The 25,059-nt window shown below is 35.4% G+C and overlaps 3 protein-coding genes and 1 long non-coding RNA gene across 4 annotated transcripts; 3 read left to right on the forward strand and 1 right to left on the reverse strand.

The window, feature by feature from the left end:
• The first annotated feature begins 1,790 nt into the window (after positions 1-1,790).
• Positions 1,791-3,838, forward strand: LOC108219797 (alpha-1,6-mannosyl-glycoprotein 2-beta-N-acetylglucosaminyltransferase). The gene has a single exon (XM_064094126.1). The coding sequence runs from the start codon at positions 2,279-2,281 to the stop codon at positions 3,560-3,562; it is 1,284 nt and encodes a 427-aa protein (XP_063950196.1). The 5' UTR covers positions 1,791-2,278; the 3' UTR covers positions 3,563-3,838.
• A 2,057-nt stretch (positions 3,839-5,895) lies between these two features.
• On the reverse strand, positions 5,896-6,570 carry LOC108221864 (uncharacterized). Its single transcript, XM_017395718.1, has one exon. It carries the CDS (start codon positions 6,568-6,570, stop codon positions 5,896-5,898), a length of 675 nt encoding a protein of 224 aa, XP_017251207.1.
• A 1,484-nt stretch (positions 6,571-8,054) lies between these two features.
• LOC108220442 (uncharacterized) lies at positions 8,055-15,659 on the forward strand. The gene is made up of 3 exons (XR_010292532.1): positions 8,055-8,533; positions 9,175-9,245; positions 15,123-15,659. It is a non-coding gene; the product is annotated as an uncharacterized LOC108220442 (long non-coding RNA).
• Positions 15,660-16,933: 1,274 nt separating this feature from the next.
• LOC108220441 (zinc transporter 2) lies at positions 16,934-19,087 on the forward strand. The gene is made up of 3 exons (XM_017394213.2): positions 16,934-17,411; positions 18,046-18,116; positions 18,338-19,087. Exons 1-3 carry the CDS (start codon positions 17,060-17,062, stop codon positions 18,863-18,865), a joined length of 951 nt encoding a protein of 316 aa, XP_017249702.1. The 5' UTR covers positions 16,934-17,059; the 3' UTR covers positions 18,866-19,087.
• The last annotated feature ends 5,972 nt before the right edge of the window (positions 19,088-25,059 follow it).

Below are 25,059 nucleotides of genomic sequence, written 5' to 3' on the forward strand. Positions count from 1 at the left end.
GTACGCGGGCTTTTAGACGGATTTTTCAAATTAGCGGGTTTCAAATAAAAACCCAAACATTAAAAATTTGGTCAGTCGATACGCGGGCTTTTAGACGGACTTTTCAAATTAGCGGGTTTCAAAAAAAATTAGTGGGTTTCAAACTATACTATACTATTAAAGCCGAAACATTAAAAGTTTGGTCGGTCGGTACGCGGGCTTTTAGACGGACTTTTCAAATTAGCGGGTTTCAAATAAAAGCCCAAACATTAAAAATTTGGTCAGTCGGTACGCGGGCTTTTAGACGGACTTTTCAAATTAGCGGGTTTCAAAAAAAATTAGTGGGTTTCAAATAAAATTATAAAAAGATCAAAACATAAAACAACTATAAGACCTGTTTAGCTATACCAAAACTAAAGTCAAACTTTAAAAATTACTATACTATTAAAGCCGAAACATTAAAAATTTGGTCGGTCGGTACGCGGGCTTTTATACGAACTTTTATGATTAGCGGGTTTCAAAACAAATTAGTGGCCTTCAAACAAAATATAAACAAATCAAAATATAAAACAAATATAAGATCAAAACATAAAACAAATATAAGACCTATTTGATTATACCAAAAACTAAAGTCAAGCCTTAAAAAATATATACGCATCTATACTATCGATACTATGCTATTAAAGCCGAAATATTGAAAGTTTGGTCAGTCGTTACTTGGGCCAAAATACAGGCCTATTTATTTACCAATTATTCTTTTTAACTAAAATATGTTATCTTTTTTTATATTTTCTAACTAAAAAAAACTCCATTATTTAAAATAACATCGAGAAATATAGTAATTATCTTTTTAACTAAAACACTTTTTTTATGTATTCTAACTAAAAAAAAGGATCTTCTACAATTAACACGGGTGACATATATATAAAAATATAACATTATTATATAAAATTATTAATAAATAACCTGTGATATTTTTGAACCAAAATACATTAACATTATTTTTAAATATTCTAATAGACTCACTTTATAAGTAATATTATAAATCTATAATATACTATTATATTGTTAAATCTGAAACATGAAAAGTTCAATTAGTCGGCCGATCAGTCGAATTCGGTGAGCCGGTTGGTATTCGACCCACGTGCCTTTATAACATGTTATAAAATATTTTTTATTATCTATTAAGCCAAAACATTAAAAATTAGATTAGTATGATGGATTTGTTTTTACGGGTCTTTTTTAACTTATAATATGTTCCATACTATATTATTAATTATCAATAACGAAATATTAAAAGATTGATTGTTTGATATATATCTGATTTTATAGATCTCCTTAAATTATAAGATGAAAAAAAAACATATTTTAACATTCTCAGTAAAATATATATGTTCGACCTAATTTTTAATTAGCCATTTGACGGAATTAACTATTAAGAATTTATCAGCTGTTAAATAAAAAATTTATTTAATCATATTATTCTATCATAGTTTTATCCTCACAATAATATTAGTTTAAGTTAAAATATATACAATAAAATAGCAAATATTATAACCGCCCGTGCATTGCACGGGTTATAAGCTAGTAATTTATTAAATTCGAAATATCAGAAAGGCGCGAGTCATCTATATTATATATACTAATTATAATTTTTTTTAATACAGGGATCTTAAATAATTTCGTTAACATTTAATCTAATTTAGTTAAGTTATTGCAATTTAATGAACTAATCTAGTAAAATTACATACGAAGTAATCAAAATTAAATTTCACACAATCATGATGCAAAATTTAGGTTTACTCAAGGAGTTGAGAGAGAGGTCAAGTGGTCAACAACAGAGACCTGGGTACACCTACAATTTTTGGGCACGCTTACAACATTTGATTAGTCTTTACTTTTCTCTTTTTCATCAAATAATCTCTCACTAAATTCTCGATATATAAATCCAATGTTTCGATCTCTCCAACTAAATCTTGATTTTTTAGTGAAAATATCAAGATTTCCACAGCACCCAACTGGGTCTTCATCATTTGTCAGTTTGATGCAGTAGAGATTGAATCTTTGAGGTTTAGTACTCATCCTATAAAGTACATACATACATATATTGTCTGTATTTAATTGGGTTTTTGATCTTTTGTTGTTATATTGTGTGATTGTGCTTATTTAGGTTTGTCTGTTGTTGTGTGATCTTGGGTTGTTGTGTTGGATCTTTATGTGTTCTTGATGTTGGTTTTGTGAATTCTTCAAGAAATTCTTGATGTTTGTTGTGTTGTGGTAGAGTTAGAGTCTTGAATTTATGGCTTTGTATAAGAGGGGTAGAATTAGAGATGGCGATTTGCGGCGGTTTATACCAGTACTTGTTATAACTTTGGTAGGGGTTTATTTCTTGCTGTTTCTGCCTAGGACAAGTCTAGTTGTTGATAATGAAGATACTGTTAAAATTGATGAGGTTAGTGAGGGTGAGGAGGTGAAATTTAGTGGGAGGATTAATTTACCGAAGCAGAATGAGCTTTCGGTTATGTTACAAAGTAGGAATCAGTTACCTCCAAGGAACTTAGATCTGTTTCCGACTTTAGCGAAAGATCGGATAGTGATTGTGCTTTATGTCCATAATCGACCTCAGTATCTTCGGTTAGTTGTTGATAGTCTTTCCAGTGTTGTGGGGATTAAGGAAACTTTGCTTATTGTTAGTCATGATGGGTACTTTGAAGAGATGAATAAGATTGTGGAAGGTATTAAGTTTTGTCAAGTGAAACAAATTTTTGCTCCTTACTCGCCACATGTTTTTCCGGATAGCTTTCCTGGCGTGTCCTCGAAAGATTGTAAGAGTAAAGATGACCCGGTTATTAAACATTGTGAAGGCAACCCTGATCAATATGGAAACCATCGGTCACCAAAGATTGTATCTTTGAAGCATCATTGGTGGTGGATGATGAATACTGTGTGGGATGGTTTGAAGGAAACTCGTCAGCACTCTGGTGATATTCTTTTCATCGAAGAGGATCACTTTATATTTCCTAATGCATATCGTAACCTGCAGTTTCTTGTCAATATGAAGCCTAAAAAGTGTCCTGATTGCTACGCCACAAACTTGGCACCCTGTGATGTAAAGTCAAGGGGAGAGGGGTGGGAGACTTTGATTGCAGAGAGAATGGGAAATGTGGGTTATGCATTTAATCATACTGTATGGAGGAAAATACACAGGAAGACAAGAGAATTCTGTTATTTTGATGAGTACAATTGGGATATAACCATGTGGGCAACAGTGTATCCTTCATTCGGTGGCCCTGTTTATACACTACGAGGCCCTCGTACTAGTGCAGTTCACTTTGGGAAATGTGGTTTACATCAAGGTCAAGGAGAGAGCGCTGCTTGTGTTGATGATGGTAATATGAAGATTGATGTAGAAGACATTGATAAGACCGTGAATCTTAAGCCAAACTGGGGAGTACATGTATATACACACCAATCGGGATATAAAGCTGGGTTCAAGGGTTGGGGAGGCTGGGGAGATGAGAGGGATCATCAGCTCTGCTTAGAATTTGCAAATATGTACCATGTGGGAGGCACACACTTGTGAAAGGTCGGTAGCAATTTTTGTTCTCTTGGTTTCAAATGAGACAGATAACTAGTATTAGAAGCAACTATTACACTTGTAATATTTTTGTAATATCTTATTTTTTTTTAACCAGAGCATTAATATTTGGAGTTAAAAACGATTGTCTAGCTCTTAAAAGATTAATTTGATATCAAGTTGTTAACTACGTGTGGATGCACTCCTTGATTTGAGTAGCAAGACATTTCAGAAGCACTATGCGTTGCAAAATATATATCCACTTATTCGGGTTTCACTTTATATATCTGTCTCATTTCTTGTAAATCTGCATTTCCTTATTAAAGTGATGCTAGACTAGAAGATTTAAACTTTTCTGTATCCATTCTATGTCGATGCCAGATATATTTGTGTGCAAGGATGCATATATTTCTAAATTCCACGCCCTCTCCTATCGATATATAACCTTAATGATGGTCGATGTCATTGTATATGCTTTCATACAAAATGCTGTTTATACAATTTTTTTCAATTTTGGAAAAGCAGAAACGATCTGCAATGAAGAGTCAGAAATTGTTTATGGAACTCTAGATCTTCTTGTGAACCTAAATCATTGCATGTATGTTAATATTGTTGCGAGATTGCCTTATGTGGAACCAGGTCATTTTACAGAATTTCTTTGTTCCAACAAGCCAAATCCTTAGGATTGTGCCTGCTTAACTTTTTTTGATAGGAGTGATCAAGATCATCCCAGTGATCTTGTAGATCTGTTGGGGCAGCTGGCTGTAAAGATTTACATATATTTGAACTGGGTTTTGCAGAATCCTGTATTACTCTGTTTTTCTAAATTATCTTTTTTCTTGTCCACAAGCAAATAAAGAGCAATTGTTTTGTTGTGGCAACTGGCAAAGTGGTAACAAGAAATTAATCAGCAGAATTAAGACAATTAACTACTCCCTCCGTCTTATTGAGTTATATACGTTCACAACGAAGAGATCGACGCGTATTTTAAGAATCTTATAAGATACAGTTTGATAAATTATTTTAAATTTCTGTTAAAAGGTTCTGATGCAGACTTGCCCCGGAGTTTTAGTCACCCGTGCATAGCTGGGCTGGTTACGAGCTTTAACTTTTACGATGATAAGATTTGCATTAGCACCATATCCGCGACTTGGTTCTCTTTAAACAATAATCTTATTTTGTAGGACACGTAAATCACATATAAAACGAAGCACAGGTGATTAAATCTTCTCTAATCTCTCGTGTTATGGGAATCATTAGTTAATTATGTATTAGGCTTAATTGTCTTCTTATGTGTGAACAGATCGACAAGCATTCATTTATGTCAAGTACAAATTTACAAGACTTGATTTGGCATCTTATGGAAGACTAATCAAGTCAGTCAAGCAGGAGGCTTCCTGGCAATGCATGCTTGGCTGCTACCTCCTCCTTTAGGTTAGGACAGTGATAATCCCAGGCTAACACGGCTAAAATCCCGTTACAGAAATTATCAGGAATTTTTTATTTCCCAATCCGAGTTATAGTTAGAGATCAATAGAAACTTTGATTAACATCTAAATATGAGTGATATTTCGTTTAGCCCGAATAATTTTGAATTCATGATTCCATATTGACGCTAATTATTCTTTGATCAAATCTTGAGCTCGTTGTTATAAATCGTAACAACAGTTTTTTGTTCAAAAATAGGTGGAAACTATATGATAATGTAAAAACAACTTTTCATTAGCTGAAAAATTATTTTAAGAAAATCATGAATAGCTTTTGGAAAAAAGATGTTTTTCAGCTTTTACAGAAAGCTGTCACAGATTTCGCTACAAGAACTCACCACAAATAATTTTTTTATATTATAACTCAAAATATATAAATATCAAAAAGTTTATCAAATATTTATTTGATTTTAACCACAACAATTTTTTTTAAAATTTTTTGGAGCACCCTCAAACAAACCTCTTAACATTGAATAAAGGATTACATTTCGACTGTCGGCAAGAAGAATTCGAGATCAAGTTTCAGTATCAGTACATTGTAAGTACATCACTGTCGATAACAAGACATAAAGATTCAAGTCTCCGTCCATTTACAGGTGATGCGCAAATAATCTAAAAATCTGCAAACTGATATCGCTAAATGAATGCAGAATTCTCATATCAGTCCGATTTACTTGCAATAAATTTACAAAGGCGGACGCAGAATTCTCATATCAGTCTGATATACTTGCTGAAATTCTGAGAAAGCACAAAGCTCTCTACTCCAAGAACAATGGAATAGAGAAAAAGAAAAAGTAGCAGGGGTTAAAATTTACAATAAGAGACTAATTAGGAAGAAGAATTTTACTAGTACTAAACCATGACAAGGGGGGCCTCGTATTTGATTCCGTATCTCATCTTTCTTATGAAATCATCACATTTCTTGTTAAGTTCCTCTGTACTCCATAGCATAATTTGTTCTTCCTCTTCCTCTTCTTCTTGTTCTTCGTGTTCTTGTTGTTCGTCAACAATATCAAGATCATCGATGACCTCTTCTGATGTAGATGTCAGACATTCAGCACCCTGATCCAATTCTGTCATTTTTGTTGTTTCCTCAACTTCAGTATTCATCTCCGCATTAGCTTCTGGCAGATCATCAATTTGTGGCCTAATATTCTTCGTATTATTTGATTCCAAAAATTGATTATAAGCCACATTGTTATTAAAATGTGCATTTTCGCGGATTAAATCGGATTGATGATGCGAGTGGACATGGTGTCTGACAACATGACTGTCACGATAAAATTCAGTGACAGGAGTGCCAGGAGAGGCGAGAAAGCCGGAGGTTTTGATGACGAGAAGCATAATTCCATTGCAGATAAGAAATATGTAGTGTCTGTCAGTAGCGGAGAAGCTCAGAATTTTGATGGAAGATAAATAAGAAAGAAGAGAAGAGTATTGGGAAGCTATGATGGCTAATGCAGAAAGTGAAAGCAGGAGTTGAAGTGCCTTGTTTGAAGAATTGATTTGGCTAAAAATTGGGTCCATTTTTCTGGTTCGGCTCGGACAAAACTCGGCTCGGAAAAAGTGTTTCTATGGATCGTTATAAGAGAATATGGATGAAGAATGGAGATGTGTGATGCCTTTTCTAAAATGTTGAGTTACTTAAATACAGGAAGTTGTGTACATACTGTACTAGTGTCCATGACAAGTTTTTCAAGCATTGTACCCCACTTGGCACATTTTCAATATATAATTATCAAACTTGTCTGGAAATATTATAATATCTTTGTCATTGTCGTGGGATTTACATATTTCTATCCTGCTCAATAATGAATATAATAAATGGTTTTCTATTTATCACACAAATGTTAGATTTATTGATATAATTTGGTTGCCATTTTTTCTCATCAGGCATGAGAATCAATCAGCCAGACGAGGGTGATTAGTATATAGATATTTTTAAACAAATACTTGTTTTTATTAAATAATATATAATAAACATTTTTTCAATATTTGGCTTTCTTATAATTACATAAATCATATATTTTTCTCGTGTTAGCCCGTGTAAAAATAGTTAAAATATTTTCAGCTCTTAACGCGTGATAAAAATAGCTGGGTTTATCATTTCTCACCTATAAGTTTTGTATTCAAATATAAAATAATAACAATAATAATAATACAATATATTTTAATCAAATTTTGTATAAGAGAGTGATGTCAAAGAAAAATACATTTTTGGTGGAAAAGTTTTTTGTAGTCAGTACGATTTATAAAATTATTATCAAAAAAAGTTATAAAATGTTTATGGTTGACTGAAAATCCTGTAAACAATTTTTGTAAAAATGGCGATCCTGCATCACGGTGTTCATGAACGATTTCACCTGCATAAACAATGTCTCAAGGAAAGCTAACAAAATGTTTTATATATCGACACAGAAACAATCTGAAATTGAAGGAACAAAGATTTAAAATAAGAAATGGTCTCTTCAGGAGTTGACTGACTGTTAAATTGGGGGCGAGGAGGAGACCCGAGTGAGTCTACGAGCAACTTCAGTGAAGCTTCCAACAAATTCCAGTTCATATTTAACAAATATTTGCTCCCTAAAATCAAATCAAGGTTGTTATACCAAACCCAAATTTAATAATTTTGTCGCACGCAAATATAATTGTGTATTGTAACGAAATTTACCAACAAAAACACATCTATCATTACAAACTGCTCCCTCCGTCCCCCTGAGTTATATACACCGGGACGGGGACGGGGCACGGACTTTAATGCTCTTATAAAGTATAATTCTATAACTTATTTTTAAGATTTTTCTTTTCTAAATAAAAGTATGAATGTTCTTTTTTTATCCAGAAAAAAAAATTAAAAATAAATTATAGAACTATATTCTATAAGAGCATTGAAGTGCATGTCGAACAGATAAAAAGAAAAGTATAGCATTAAATGGGACAGAGGGAATAGTAAAGGACTCGATGACCATGCCTTGGATTGGAATGAAGAAGAAAACAAAAATGGCAGACAAGTTCTGCATGGCTCTGTTAACTCGTGACATTATTTTACAATCATTTACCAAACATCTGAACAGAAACTCACATTTCTTTACTACTTTTACCCACCGAATCTTGAAATGCATTTGAGCAAAATTTGCAATGCCCCGTTATTTACTCCAGGCCACACCAGACCTGAGATCCAGATCATTAGTACTTGTCAAAATATGGTCTTTAATTATTGTGTTCAATCTTACTTTTGTAGCTGGGACTTCCCCTTATCTTATGAAGTGGAATGAAGGTTTTATTCTGCTTGGTACTCAGTTTGCAGGAGGAGTGTTCCTGGGCATTGCTCTGCTGCAGTTTCTTCGTGATTCGAATGAGTTTTTTGATAAGTTGAGCTCAGATGATTACCCTTTTGCGTTTGTGCTGGCTGTTTCTGGGTATTTGTTGACAATGTTGGCGGATTGTGTGTGTGTTTATGTGTACAGAAAGCGAAAATGTAGAGAGACTGGTAATGCTTTGAAGCTCTTCTTTGTTATTTAGGTTTGCTAAATATATGGTGCAGTTGTTTTATGTGCTCTTGTTGTGTTTTGAATTGCATTGTGTTCGTTTTGTGTTTTGAATTGCATTGTGTTCGTTCAATTAAGTAATACTGTTTGAAATTAGAGTACCTTCATTGCAATGTTGGGAAAATCCTTGTGTGTTCAGTGCTGTTAGTATAATCTCATGTTTGTTTTGCAAAGGGGTTGGACTCTTTAATCCCCAATAAAACGAGGTCGAAAGGGGTCACAATTAGTCCTCTTTAACGCGTAAGATTATTAATCTTTCTGATTCCCGGACTATAATCCCACATAAGTTTTTATGAAACAAAGGATTATTCTCTAGTTCCAGGGAACCTTAAGTGACGCTGTGACGCCTTTGATCAAGAATTTACACACTCTTGGTATTTAGATTATTCCAGTGACTGAAGTCCAAAGGTTCGAACTATGATTAAGCCCTGATTATCATAAGAAAAATACTCTGTAATATATTTATGAACGCATAGTAGCAGTTGCTAGGGGTTAACACTGGGTCTGCCAGTTCTAAGATTATGCACATTAGGACCTGATGCTTACCAGGTAACCGATTTCTTGTATATTTCCTTGTTTGTAGCTGCACAGCAAAGAAAATCTAACACAAACGTAGCCAGCAGTAGCACTGGGACCTCACAATCACGCAATCAGGTAATGAATAAGCAATGTATTTTTCACCTGCAAAATTGTTACTAGGTTGTTCATATTCTGTGTCAAGTTAGTTGAAATTTCCACAGATAAGCTACCTGGTTCTATCATTGATAAAAAAGACCATCTCAATAGACATTCCTATTGATGGAATAGTGATAATCTCAATTTGTAAAATAACCTTAAGCTGAAATTCCGAGAAAGCACGAAGCTCTCTACTCCAAGAACAATGGAACGGAGAAAAAGAAAAAGTAGCAGGGGTTAAAATTTACAATAAGAGACTAATTAGCAAGAAGAATTTTACTAGTACTAAACCATGACAAGGGGGGCCTCGTATTTGATTCCGTATCTCATCTTTCTTATGAAATCGTCGCATTTCTTGTTAAGTTCCTCTGTACTCCATAGCATAATTTGTTCTTCCTCGTCCTCTTCTTCTTCTTCTTGTTCTCCGTGTTCTTCGTGTTCTTGTTGTTCGTCGACAATATCAAGAAGATCATCGATGACCTCTTCAGCTGTAGATGTCAGAAATTCAGCAGCCTGATCCAATTCTGTTATTCCTATTGTTGTTTCAACTTCAGCGTTCGTCTCTGCATCAGCTTCGGGAAGATCATCAATTTGTGGCCTAATATTCTTCATATTATTTGATTCCAAAAATTGATTATAAGCCACATTGTTATTTAAATGTGCATTTTCGCGGATTAAATCGGATTGATGATGCGAGTGGACATGGTGCCTGACAACATGACTATTATTAAGGATAGTGGTCCTGCATACTGCTGCATTGGTCCCATTTTGTTGCTGTCTCTCTGAGTCCTTGTTTGTCCTTGTCTGTTAGGCTGTTATTTGTTTCCTCTACTCGTGTCCTGCGCGACCGTTACTTTTGTTTCCTAGTATCTCTACCTAAATAGCAAGCTGTATCATAGCTGTGCTAGGCTATATATAACCCTTGTATGCAGCACTCTTTATGAGCAAGAAAGGAATATAATTTCCAACTTAACTTTTGTGCTCTCAGCCTTTTCTCTTCTGCATCTCAGCTTCTATATCAGTCTTTTAGAGCTTAATTTATAAAGCTCATCATGGTATCAGAGCCAGGTTCCTAAAGAACTGATTTGCAGTTGATTCACATCTCATTCCTTTCTTCACTGATTATATACACCAGATCCTAAAAACCTTTTTCTCCTTTTCAAACATTCATTCCAAGATCCACTTCCAACAATGGCAAATGGAAATGGAAGAATATCTTTCCAAGACATGTTAAACCCACTTTTTTTACACCCATCTGACAATGCTGCATCAATCCAAGTTGACAAACTACAAGGATCGGCAGATTACAGGACATGGAAAAGAACCATGGAAATTAACCTGGCTTCAAAGCGTAAGCTGGGGTTTGTTACTGGTACTGTCCCAGTTCCAGATGATGATGAACAGAAGGCAGAGCTCTGGGAGACCTGCAATAACATGGTAATAGCATGGATTACCTTTAATCTATCTCCAACTATTCGTAGATCTGTTATGTATATGACTACAGCCCATGAAATTTGGCTTAATCTTGAAAAGCGTTTTTCTGTCACTAACGGATCTAGAAAATACAAGTTGAATAGAGAACTCTATGAAATTAAACAAAATCATATGAGTGTCAATGATTATTACACTATGATGAAATCTTTGTGGGAAGAACTTGATTCCATAAATATATTGCCTGCTGTTAACTCACCTAGTGCAGAAGTTACCAAGCTTCTCACTACTATTGATGCTCAAAGAGAAGAGTGCAAACTATTCCAGTTTTTGAATGGGGTTGATGAAAGCTATAACCCACAGAGGAGCCACTTGTTGATGCTCACTCCTCTGCCCACCGTTGAAATTGCGTGTGCTGCGTTGATGCAAGAAGAAGCACAACGTGATGTTCTTCAATCATCAGTCAAGGTCGAGGACCCTGTGTCTGCTTTGTATGGAAAGGCAACTCCTAGACCTTCAAACCCGGATAGACCTGTGCCTAACTGCACTGCGTGTGGGGGTCGAGGGCACACTGCTGAAAGATGTTGGACAGTTGTGGGATACCCACCTTGGCACTCGAGACATGACCCAAACAAACCCTCACCAAAACCAAAATCCAGACCACCAAACAAATGGAACTCTACCCCTCAACCACATCGAATGGCAGCCACCTCCCAAGTAGTAGAAACACCTCAACTTCCTGCAATTTTTTCACCTCAACAACTCGAACAACTAGCCAAACTTCTCCCTCAAATACAACTAAACACAACCCAGCTGCCCGACACAGATGACGAATTAGAACACTTCTCAGGAATGATTACCTCCCTCAACTCATCCACTACACCTCAAGAATGGATAATTGATAGTGGAGCCTCTGACCATATGACCCCTTGCATAAACCAACTTCACTCTGTCCAAACTATTACCACACCAGTTCACACTAACTTACCCAACGGTACTCAAGCCCAAATAACCCACATGGGTACTGTTAAACTTGACACTGGCTTGCTCCTCCAGAAAGTTCTCTATGTTCCAAACTTCAAACACAGCCTCCTGTCTGTTCAGAAAATGGTCAAAGACTCGAAATGCCTTTTTCAGTTCTATCCAACTCACTGCTTGATTGTTGATTCCGTTTCTGGAAATGTGCTTGGGGTTGGCGAAGCCAGAAACGGGTTGTATTACTTGATAAACCACAAGACCCGACAACTACCATCGACTTGGTTTGCTGCTACAAATATGCCATCGAGTCTCAATGCTGCCTCAACTGTGTCGTTAGAAGTCTGGCACCACAGATTGGGCCATGCTCCTGTACCCAACATCAAGCATATCCCACAATTGTCAAATCTTAAATCTCCAGATAAGGTATGCATTTCGTGTCCTCTGGCTAAGTTCACTCATTTACCATACAACCTCAGTGACTCTCATGCTGTGTCTCGATTTGATCTTATCCACATTGATATATGGGGGCCCTATAAAGTGTTTACTAAGGGCAAATTCAAATTTTTTCTAACGATTGTTGATGACAATACTCGATACACTTGGGTATACTTGTTGCAACACAAATCTGATGCTTTACAGACTCTGGAAATATTCTTTCTATATGTGAAGAACCACTTTGAGGCTGACATTAAGGTTCTTCGCTCGGACAATGCTCTGGAATTTGACACAACACACTGTCAACAATTCTTCAACAAACATGGTGTTCTCCATGAGACTTCTTGTGTCTATCGCCCACAGCAAAATGCCCGAGTTGAAAGGAAGCATCGCCATATACTGGAAGTGGCTCGTTCCTTAAGATTTCAAGCCAATTTGCCGTTAGAATTCTGGGGTGACTGTGTCTTAACGGCTGTCTACTTAATCAACCGCCTTCCGTCAACTGTCTTGCAGCAAAAAACCCCATATGAAGCACTTTACAGATCTCCCCCGGACTATGACGAATTACGAGTGTTCGGTTGTCTTGCCTTTGCCTCCAACCCAACAATTTTAGGGGACAAATTCTCAAAAAGGGGAGTCCCATGTGCTTTTATGGGATACCCTCCACTCAAGAAGGGATACAAGCTTCTTAACCTCTCCACTATGCAGCCATTCATCTCTCGAGATGTCAAATTTGTGGAATCAGTCTTCCCATTCCACCCTAATTCCACCTCTTCATATATGCAGCCTCTACCACCTCAAACCATTCCTACTCCACCTCCTGTTATCTTAGATGATGAATACATCCTCACACCTACATCACAGAACACTCCACCCTCATCATCATCTCCTACAAACACCCCCACACCCCCATCCGAACCACTCAACCTTTCTCCTGTTATTCGCAGAAGCAACCGCCCTCATAACCCCCCTGCTTGGCAAAAAGACTTTGTCACTCAAACCTCCCATATCTCCAATTTGGCTGATACAGAAGTTGCCCCAACCTTTAACAGCTTCATGACCAGTCTCACTGCTGTGGCAGACCCTGTTCATTTTAAACACGCTGTCCATTCTCCACACTGGATTCAAGCTATGAACTCTGAATTAGACGCCCTCGAACGAAATGACACCTGGATACTCACTACCCTTCCACCAAACAAAACTGCTATTACCTGCAAATGGATTTTCAAAACCAAACTTCATCCTGATGGCACATTAGAGCGTTATAAGGCTCGACTCGTTATTATGGGCTGCAAACAGAAGCCCGGGGAAGACTATGATCAGACTTTCGCCCCAGTGGCAAAACTCACCACTGTGCGCACTTTACTTGCTGTTGCAGCCACACAAGATTGGATAGCCATTCAGATGGATGTCTCGAACGCATTCTTACACGGTGATCTGTTGGAAGACATTTACATGAAACTCCCCCCAGGGTATACTCATTATGGTTGTCGAATGGACTCAACTTATGCCACTGCCATCCCCACGCCAACCACCACCCTTGTCTGTAAGCTGAAGAAAACACTATATGGGTTAAAACAGTCACCTAGGCTGTGGTTCCACAAACTTACTTCTACTCTCCTGCAAGACGGCTTCCTTCAATCCAAAGCGGATTACAGCCTCTTCACAAAGACAAGTGACACCACTATCACGAACATTCTCATCTATGTGGATGATCTCATGATATGTGGAAACAGTGCTACTGAAATTGACAAGCTGAAATCCATGCTCTCCTCTCACTTTCATATGAAGGACCTGGGCACCCTTCGCTACTTCCTTGGAATAGAAATTGACAGATCACCATCAGGTTTCTTCATCTCCCAAGCCAAATACACACTCGATTTACTAAAGGAATATGGTCTGTTAAATGCCAAACCCCTGAAACTTCCAATGGATTCCCATCTCAAACTCACACATGACAAAGGTGATATCTTACCTGATCCTTCACCTTACCAACGCCTAGTAGGGAAGCTGATTTACCTCACAATTACTCGTCCAGACATATCCTTCACTATACAACTTCTAAGTCAATTTATGCACCAACCTACAACTGTTCATATGCAGGCTGGTAAAAGACTTCTGCGATATCTATGTGGCTCTCCCCATCAGGGCATTCTCCTGGCATCATCTTCAGCAGCTGAATTAACAGCATTTTGCGATAGCGATTGGGCCGGATGTCCAATCACCAGAAAATCTACCACTGGGTATTTTTCGGATCATCGCCCATTTCATGGAAGTCTAAGAAGCAATCTGTCACTGCTCGTTCCTCTGCCGAAGCCGAATACCGTGCAATGGCACTAACCACCTGTGAAGTTACATGGCTTGCTGCTCTACTTAAAGACTTGGGTGTCAAAAAGCTTCCGCCAACCATCCTCAACTGTGACAATCAGGCTGCCCTAGCAATAGCAGCCAACCCTGTTTTACACGAAAAAACCAAACATATTGAGATTGACTGCCACTATGTGCGCGACAAAATCAAAGATGGCACCATAACAACTGCTCATGTTCCGTCCAAAGACCAAGTTGCTGATATTCTCACCAAGATTCTCCCAGTTCAACAGCATCAGCAGATTCTCAGCAAACTTGGAGCTACTCTCTGTTCTCGCTCCTCAGTTTGAAGGGGAGTATTAAGGATAGTGGTCCTGCATACTGCTGCATTGGTCCCATTTTGTTGCTGTCTCTCTGAGTCCTTGTTTGTCCTTGTCTGTTAGGCTGTTATTTGTTTCCTCTACTCGTGTCCTGCGCGACCGTTACTTTTGTTTCCTAGTATCTCTACCTAAATAGCAAGCTGTATCATAGCTGTGCTAGGCTATATATAACCCTTGTATGCAGCACTCTTTATGAGCAAGAAAGGAATATAATTTCCAACTTAACTTTTGTGCTCTCAGCCTTTTCTCTTCTGCATCTCAGCTTCTATATCAGTCTTTTAGAGCTTAATTTATAAAGCTCATCAACTATCGCGATAAAATTCAGTGACAGGAGTGGCAGGAGAGGCGAGAAAGCCGGAGGTTTTGATGACGAGAAGCATAATTCCATTGCAGATAAGGAATATGTAGTGTCTGTCAGTAGCGGAGAAGCTCAGAATTTTGATGGAATATAAATCAGAAAGAAGTGAAGAGTATTGGGAAGCTATGATGGCTAATGCAGAAAGTGAAAGCAGGAGTTGAAGTGCCTTGCTTGAGGAATTGATTTGGCTAAAAATTGGGTCCATTTTTCTCGTTCGGCTCGGACAAAACTCGACTCGGAAAAAGTGTTTCTATGGATTGTTACAAGAGAAGATGGATGAAGAATGGAAATGTGTGATGCCTTTTCTAAAATGTTGAGTCACTTATATACAGGAAGTTGTGTACATACTGTACTAGTGTCCATGACAAGTTTTTCAAGCATTGTACCCCACTTGGCACATTTTCAATATATAATTATCAAACTTGTCTGGAAATATTATAATATCTTTGTCATTGTCGTGGGATTTACATATTTCTATCCTACTCAATAATGAATATAATAAATGGTTTTCTATTTATCACACAAATGTTACATTTATTGATATAATTTGGTTGCCATTTTTTCTCATCAGGCATGAGAATCAATCAGCCAGACGAGGGTGATTAGTATATACATATTTTTAAACAAATACTTGTTTTTATTAAGTAATGAATAATAAACATTTTTTCAGTATTTGGCTTTCTTAAAAATTACATAAATCATATATTTTTCTCGTGTTAACCCGTGTAAAAATAATTAAAATATTTTCAACTCTTAATGCATGATAAAAATAGCTGTGTTTATCATTTCTCACCTATAAATTTTGTATTCAAATATAAAATAATAACAATAATGATAATACAATATATTTTAATCAAATTTTGTATAAGAGAGTGATGTCAAAGAAAAATACATTTTTGGTGGAAAAGTTTTTTGTAGTCGGTACAATTTATAAAATATATTATCAAAAAAAGTTATAAAATGTTTATGGTTGACTAAAAATCCTGTAAACAATTTTTGTAAAAATGGCGATCCTGCATCACGGTGTTCATGAATGATTTCACCTGCATAAACAATGTCTCAAGGAAAGCTAACAAAATGTTTTATATATCGACACAGAAACAATCTGAAATTGAAGGAACAAAGATTTAAAATAAGAAATGGTCTCTTCAGGAGTTGACTGACTTATAAATTGTGGGGCGAGGAGGAGACCCGAGTGAGTATACGTGCAACTTCAGTGAAGCTTCCAACAAAGTTTGGCCACGACAATTTGATGAATGTAATTAATTTCAAGCATATAATGTTCATACTTAACAAATATTTTTGCTCCCTAAATTCAAACCAAGGTTGTTATACCAAACCGAAATCTAATAATTTTTGTCGCACACAAATATTTGTTAAAACAAATGAAAGTTTAAATTTGGAAAAATATAAAATAGAGAATAAATTTCAACGGTGACAAGAGCACTAATACTACTACAATAATCGGCTAACACTACTAATATAACTGCAGAGAGAAGTGCCGAACACTGCTACAATAATCGGCTAACATTACTAATATAATTGTGCAGTGTAATGGAATTTATCAACGAAACCGTCTTTAATTGTGGAAGAAATAACGACTAATAAAAGGATATTGATATTTGTCAACCGTAATTTATCGATGAAATTTAATTGTCGTTAATGTTGACATGAAAACTCCCACACAGTTGTCCCGATAATTAGTTTTGAAATTTGTAATGGACTCGACCACCACCCCTTGGATTGAAATGAAGAAGAAAACAAGAATGGCAGACAAGCTCTGCATGGCTCTGTTCACTCGTGACATTATTTTACAATCATTTACCAAACCTCAGAACAGAAACTGACATTTTTTTACTACTTTTACCCACCGAATCTTGAAATGCATTCGAGCAAAATTTGCAATGCCCCGTTATTTACTCCAGGCCACACCAGACTTGAGATCCAGATCATTAGTACTTATCAAAATATGGTCTTTGATTATTGTGTTCAATCTTACTTTCATAGCTGGGACTTCACCTTATCTTATGAAGTGGAATGAAGGTTTTATTCTGCTTGGTACTCAGTTTGCGGGAGGAGTGTTCTTGGGCATTGCTTTGCTGCAGTTTCTTCGTGATTCGAATGAGTTTTTTGACAAGTTGGGCTCAGATGATTACCCTTTTGCGTTCATGCTGGCTGTTTCTGGGTATTTGTTGACAATGTTGGCGGATTGTGTGTGTGTTTATGTGTACAGAAAGCGAAAATGTAGAGAGACTGGTAATGCTTTGAAGCTCTTCTTTGCTATTTAGGTTTGATAAATATATGTTTGCAGTTGTTTTATGTGCTCTTGTTGTGTTTTGAATTGCATTGTGTTCGTTTAATTAAGTAATACTGTTTGAAATTAGAGGAGCTTCGTTGGAATGTTTTTCGAGTTAGTACCTTCATTGCAATGTTGGCAAAATCCTTGTGTGTTCAGTGCTCTTAGTATAATCCCATGTTTGTTTTGCTCAGGGGTTGGACTCTTTAGTCCCCAATAAAACGAGGTCGAAAGGGGTCACACTTAGTCCTCTTTAACGCGTAAAATTATTTATCTTTCTGATTCCCGGACATAATCCCACTTAAGTTTTTATGAAACAAAGGATTATTCTCTGGTTCCAGGGAACCTTGAGTGACGCCTTTGATCAAGAATTTACACACACTTGGCATTTAGATTATTCCAGAGACTGAAGTCCAAAGGTTCATACTATGATTAAGCCCTGATTATCATGAAAATAATACTCTGTAATGTATTTATGAAAGCATAGTAGCAGTTGCTAGGGGTTAACAGTGGGTTTACCAGTCCTAAGGTTAAGCACATAAGGACCTGATGCTTACCAGGTGACCGATTTCTTGTATTGTTCCTTGTTTGTAGCCGCACAGCAAAGAAAATCTAGCACAAACGTAGCCAGCAGTAGCACTGGGACCTCACAATCACGCATTCAGGTGATGAAACAGCAATTTATTTTTCACCTGCATAATTGTTACTAGTTCTATCATTGATAAAAAAGACCATCTGGATTAACATTATCTTGATGGTACAGCAATAATCTTTTGGCCTGTTGGGTTGGCATCTGAACTGACTCAATTGAAGAAAGTTTGCTTTGTTCATTCATAGAAAAAATAATTTGTAAAATAACTTTAACCTGCCTTTTGACCTTGAACAGGTTCCTGATGACAGATTTAATCATTACGTAGATCCAGCATTTTTCAGCACCAGCTCTTTCGGAGACAGCATCTTGTTAATTGTGATGCTGTCATTCCATTCTGTTTACGAAGGAATCACCATTGGCATCGCAGGCACAGGCAGTAAAGCCTGGCGAACACTTTGGGTGGTTAGCCTGCACAAGATCTTTGCTGCCATAGCAATGGGAATAGCATTAATGCGGACTATTCCTGATCATCCACTCATATCATGTGCAGCCTATTCTTTTGTTTTCGCCATCTCTACACCACTCGGTGTAGGCATTGGAATTGTGATAGATTCTACAGTTCAAGGGGTTGTAGCAGACTGGATTTATGCAATATTCATAGGGATTTCAAGTGGCGTTTTTCTTTATGTCTCGGTGAATCATCTAGTCTCCAAAGGGTACTCTCCACATAGTAAGGTATCAGTCGACACACCTCTACATAAGTTCTTGGCTGTGCTGGTTGGAGTTGCTGTGATCGCTATTATCATGATCTGGGAGTCTTGACACATTGTTAATACGCGTTTTTGTGTCCTAGTCAGATAGCTTACCTGAAAAAACATTTATTAAGATTTCAAGGTTTTTGGCAGAATAAATCTTAATTCGTATTTGACCTCTCAAACCTCGACTAGCTTCATAAAATCTCAGCTTTTTATCTGTGTTACATTCCTGTATCCTTCTTGATTGGAATTCACGAAAAGGTGCTGTGAAATTTAACAGCATTTGGTATTGTTGGTGATTTCTAGTAATGCAGAAGCATTCCTTCACTAGGCTGAAGTGGTGAATTAGTCCATCAGTCCATGACTGGTCTGTACTGAGTCCAAAGCCATTTGGTCTGACTGTTGTTAAGCAGTTTTTGGATATCAAACGGACTCCTTATAAGTTGATTTTAATGTGGATGATTCTACATATAAGTAGCTTGCTGCTTGCTCTAATAATGAGAAAAGAGTTCCAGAACCAAAACTATCACCCAAGCAAGTAGGAAAAAAACTTGCCCATCTGAGATTTTAAAAACAAAAACAAAATGGGCCTTAGTCCATGTATAAAGTCGGTGAAATTTTTCCAACCTGAACCAGGCTTTTACAAGAACATATTGCTGTTTTTGAATTGATCCTACCAGCCCAAAGCCTAAAACAGCCCAAAGTCCAATGATACAATCCAGCTATCCCTATAAGGCTGTAAGTAATAAAGAAGATTACTTATAATAATATACTCCCCTTTTCCTAAATTTAATTATTTTTATTAAAGATTCATTTTTTCAATTATAATATATAATATTTTAAGGAAAAGATATTTTAAGGAAAAGATTTTAAAAACAGAAACAGTGATCATTATTGTCTTTACTCCCCATCCTCAATTTAAAATATATTTTGTGAAGAGTATTTTGATAAAAACTATTTCAAAATATAATATGCTGGAGAAGATATATTTTCTTATTTTCCGAATCCTGTTTTTCACGAAAATCAGAAAATTCCTATCTTCTTTAAAAAATATAATATGTTCTCTAAAAGCCTTTAATCAAATTTATTTTAATAAAATCATAATATATACTCCATTCATCCTTCTAATTTTATTACAATTTTTTTCACTCACACATTCTAAAATATATATATATATATATATATATATATAATATTCATAACTTTTTCTTCTATAAAAACTTAAATATTAAATTTTTGTTAAGAAAATTAAATAAAATTTATTCGAGAAAGGACAGGCGGGACGAGAATTTCCATCCATCCTGATAAGTTGGATCCTAACAGTATATTTTTTGGATCTAGGCCTTCTCGGGCCCATAACATGAACTAAGCTGCAGCCTGGAAGGCCTCCGCGAAGTCATTTTCATTAGACTTGGTTAGAGCATATCTAATAGTCTTTAACTCACTCCTAAATATAATATAAAATAATAACTCTTAGTGATTTAATGTGGGTTCAACTCCAATAACACTCCTTATATTCACTCCTTATTTTGTTTTATATTATTAAAAGCAAGTTATGTTATTAAAAGCAAGTTATGTGCATATAAGTACAAAAACAAGGGGATGGTGAGAGAATGTGTGCTTGCAAATTTATTATAAAATATTAGTTAGAGGTGACTAGTAGCTCTTACAATTGAGGAGAGAGAAGAGAAATTTGGGAAATTTACGAGTGACTAGGAGTCTATTGGAGCAAACAAAACTATAATCCTTCTCAAACATCAACTTAAGAGCCACTATGAAGAGACTATTGAAGATGCTCTAATACTTTGAGCCTGTTTGTTTGCCAGAAACAGTTTTTGTTTTGATTTATACTTTTATTGACTTGTCTGTGAAAAAAATAGAAGAACTCAAAATCCTAACTTCTCGAACTCACAACACTACCCTTACAAGTTACAACTAGACGGGTTCGCTGTATTCATAAACACAGATACTCTAAATTCTAAAACAACTTGGAGTAAATTTTCAAAAATTGCTTTGACTTCACAAAAATCATTTAAAAATTAAAAATTAGAAGTTACTTTACCGTCCACCGTCTAAGCACGTATTTTAAAATTGTTATGAGATATAAAATATAATTTTTATTTTTTTAAAACTTTTATTTGTAAATAAAAATTAAAATAATTTATAAAATTAAGTATTAAAATCTTAGTTCTAAAATTCGGAGAGTAATCATAATTAATAACCGATTAATCTTTCGTAACTCGCCAAACTGGTTAAATATACGATGAATTTCTATTCCGTAATTTCATCGATTTATCATTAATTTCACTTTTTTTTAATTCACCCTTAATTTCACCTAGAATAATCTATTCATCCTAACAGTGTACAAACGGAGGGAGCAGAACATAGACTATAATCCAGCAGTTCAGCTACCAATAACACGAACAATACAAAGTGACAACTGCTAGTAATTAGCACGATAGTATTAGTTACAAATTTTGGCTCAACTTGATATCTGCCATGAAACAAGAATCACTTCCTCCCGGTCTTGAAAACAGGCAGAAAGTTGACAGCAATAATATGTACGCAAGAAGCAAGTCGGAAGGACATTTTTCTTCTGTATGCTTCGTATATGCAATACAGATACACAAATAGCAGTGTTTAAAGCTCATTTATTCTGAGGCATGCAATCTACTCCTGTCAAACAAGGGAAGAGAAGAGAGAAGAAACATTGCAGGGTCATACGTTATACGGCTCCTATAAAAAGCAGGGCTGGATAGATAGATAGGTGTTGTCTGATCATTAAAGTTGTAAGATATGTGCAGATGATAATAATAAAGCTCTCCCATGCTATTATTGCTTCCATGCATGCATCGAGAAAACCAGTCAATTTTTTCGGGAGTTATTTTTTTTAATTTTTATTTTTGACTAAATTGTCGTGAGTTATTTGATTTCGAATATAATTTTCAAAATATTGTGTTTAATTTGAAAGTAATCGAGCTGAGCTCGAATTATGAAAATAATTTATACTCCCTCCGTCCCACCCATTTCTTATCAAATGGGTTGGGCACGGAGGTTAAGGAATATGTATAAATAAAGTAGTGGAAAAGAGGAAGAAAAATGGGTAAAATGATGGGATCCATTGATTTTTAATGTATAAAAAGAAGATAGTTGGAAAGTGTAAAGAATTAGATGGGACGGAGGGAGTATAACTGAACTTTAGCTTCGAATTACTGAGCTTGAGAGCATAGTCAAGCTTTTAAATTTTATGAATTTTGAAAGCTTTGGCTCAGGCCCGATTGTAGTTAATTTAGTGGTTGTTTGGTAAAGACTTATAAGTCCAGCTTCTGGATTATAAGTTAGGAGCCTTTATTCGTACCGTTTGTCTAATAAGTCAAGAAGCACTTATAAAAAACTAGGAATGCTAGCTTTTGTTTCACGGCTTTCACTTATTTCCCAAACACCTTAATCACTTATAAGTCTTATCTTGCTTCTAACTTCTACTCCACTTATTTATTTTAAGCAAAAAACACTTATTTTAAACTCACCCAAACAGCCCCTTATTTTCTGTTAACTCCTTTTATTTCAACTAGCATCTTTACATTTTTGTATTCATGGACCAATTCTATATAATGATGCATCCCATGCATATACAACAACCACGCTAATCAAAATAAGTCAAAAATATACTACCTCCGTCCCACCATATTTGTATACTGCTTTTCTATTTGGCGTCGCACACATTTCTTTACATTACAAAATTTCCCTAAAATAGTTAATGGGTTCCACCAATTTCCCACTTTTCCTCTCTTTTCACACTACTTTTACTCCACTATCTCTATTTTATATATTAAAAATCAGTGGGTCCCGCCACCTCACCCACTTTTTTTTCTATTTTTACTACTCTATACTTATTTCTTAACCTCCGTGCCCAAAACCAATGTAAAGAATTGGGTGGGACGGAGAGAGTAAAATTTAATGTTTGACTTGTGCTTGTGAGCCCACACTGCAAAAACTGTTCAAAAATTACTCAATATAAAAAAAAGAAAAAATCAACTAATTTCACTATTTTTCTCTATCATACTTATTTTATATGTTAAATATTATTTATCATTGTCCTACTTTTTCTTATATTTATATCATTATTTTATTTATCTTATTAATTTTCATGTCCAATCCATATATAAATATTTCGACCTAACCCAAAAAATATATATAGTCCGATTTTACATTAGATATGGTTGGACAGCAAAAGAATACTTGTGATAACCACACCCGCATGTGCATCTGTACCCCTGTACCTTCGTGGGTCTATTCCACACAGGCATGCATGTAAAAACAGGGCATAGACTACAGTAGAGACCTAGCTAGCTCTCATCAGTGCCCTCAGCTTTCCAGGACTTGAACACAATATATATAGGGGTATGTAGGTGGTAGAATAGGATGAGCAGAAAGTATATAAAGGAAGCGAGTTGAGTGTCAGATAATTTGTACTTTGGCTGGAACAAGATGGTAGTCATAATAATGGTGGTTTACAGTTGCTAGGGACGTGAGCGTGGCAATTCTATGGCCCCAGATAATGTGTGTCTCTTCACTTTTCTTACGTTCTGCACCTCCCCGCCCTTTTTTTACTTGTACTTCTCATCTTTTCTCTCCGGTTTTAAAAACATTGCTCTTCAAAATAAGATGCTTAGTTTTCGGGGGGTTTTAATTATCAAGCTCATCACTGAAGTGGACAAATGGTATCAATTTCATCACTGATCTCCAGGGTCTCAAGTTGCTCACTAAACTCGCTTAATGGTATCAAACTCATCACTGCCGTTAAAAAGAGATTAGACGGAGTGACAAATTGGCGGTTGACGTGGCACATTAATAAAAAAGACTGGAGAAAAACAAATGAAAGAAACTAAAAAAAAAGGTAGAAAATAGATTAACTTTTATGTTTTTTATTAGATTATAATTATTTTTGAATAATATTGAAATGTTTTCTCTTTTAATGAATTTTATTTATGTGAATATTATTGTTGGCAAAAAAATATTTTTAAACATTATGTGTTATTTTTGAAGATTTGGACAATGTGTGTTGCTTCATATGTTAAATTTACATATATGTATTTTCATGTTTTTGTTTGGTACAAGAAACTCCAAAAATAATTAGAAGTGTTAAAAATCGAAATGAATTTCTTTATGTTTTATCTCTAAATTTTTCTAAAATTTTTAAAAAGTTGGTGATATAAAAAAAATTGAAAATATTTTTTTGCCAACAATGATATTCGCATAAATAAAATTTATTAAAAGAGAAAACATTTCAATATTATTCAAAAATAATTATAATCTAATAAAAAACATAAAAGTTAATCTTAATTGTTTAGTTAATTATATATTAAAATTTAGTTCGATACATTTATTTAGATAATTATATCCTAAAATCAATTTAATAAAAAGTTTGCATATTTTATTTACATATAAACTTCAATTATGTGGCATTTCTATTTTCAACTTTTTTTTATTTTTTTTCATTTGTTTTTCTTCAGTCTTTTTTATAATGTGCCACATCAACCGCCAGTCTGTCACTCTGTCTAACCTCCGTTATTTTTTTTTAACGGCAGTGATGAGTTTGATACCATTAAGCGAGTTTAGTGAGCAACTTGAGACCCCGTGGAGATCAGTGATGAAGTTGATACCATTTGTCCACTTCAGTGATGAGTTTGATAATTAACCTGTTTTCGGGGCCATTTGAGTGAGTTTAAAATAAGTGCTTATTACTTAATAGTAAAAAAATGAAGTAGAAGTTAGAAGCAAGTTAAGACTTATAAGTGATAAAAATGTTTGGGAAATAAGTAGAAGCCGTGAGACAAAAACCAGTATTCGTAGCTTTTTTTAAGTACTTATTGATTTCTTACCCAAACGATAAAAATAAGTGCTTATAACTTATAATTCAGAAGCCGGACTTATGAGCCCGCGCCAAACACCCACTTCTTCTTTTCTTAAAATTCCGAAAATTATTATTTCATTTTTGTCATATGTGAACACTTCGGGCACGTATCGTGATCGAATTTGGTATTAATCGATGTTGAAAGTGTCAAGTTCGGGTTTGTTGACGAGTTTCAAGTTAAGATGAATTTCAATATCGAATTGAAATAATATTTTAACCGTAAAGAATGAAATAATTTGTGATTCAAGTAATGATTTCTTTAGGTCTGGTAGATCTAAACAACAATGAATGAGATATTCATTCTACGAGTAAATCGACAGGAACCAACCTTTTTAGAACGTATTTGA

The sequence above is a fragment of the Daucus carota genome, chromosome 5 (genome assembly GCF_001625215.2).
Source record: "Daucus carota subsp. sativus chromosome 5, DH1 v3.0, whole genome shotgun sequence".
NCBI lineage: Eukaryota > Viridiplantae > Streptophyta > Magnoliopsida > Apiales > Apiaceae > Daucus > Daucus carota.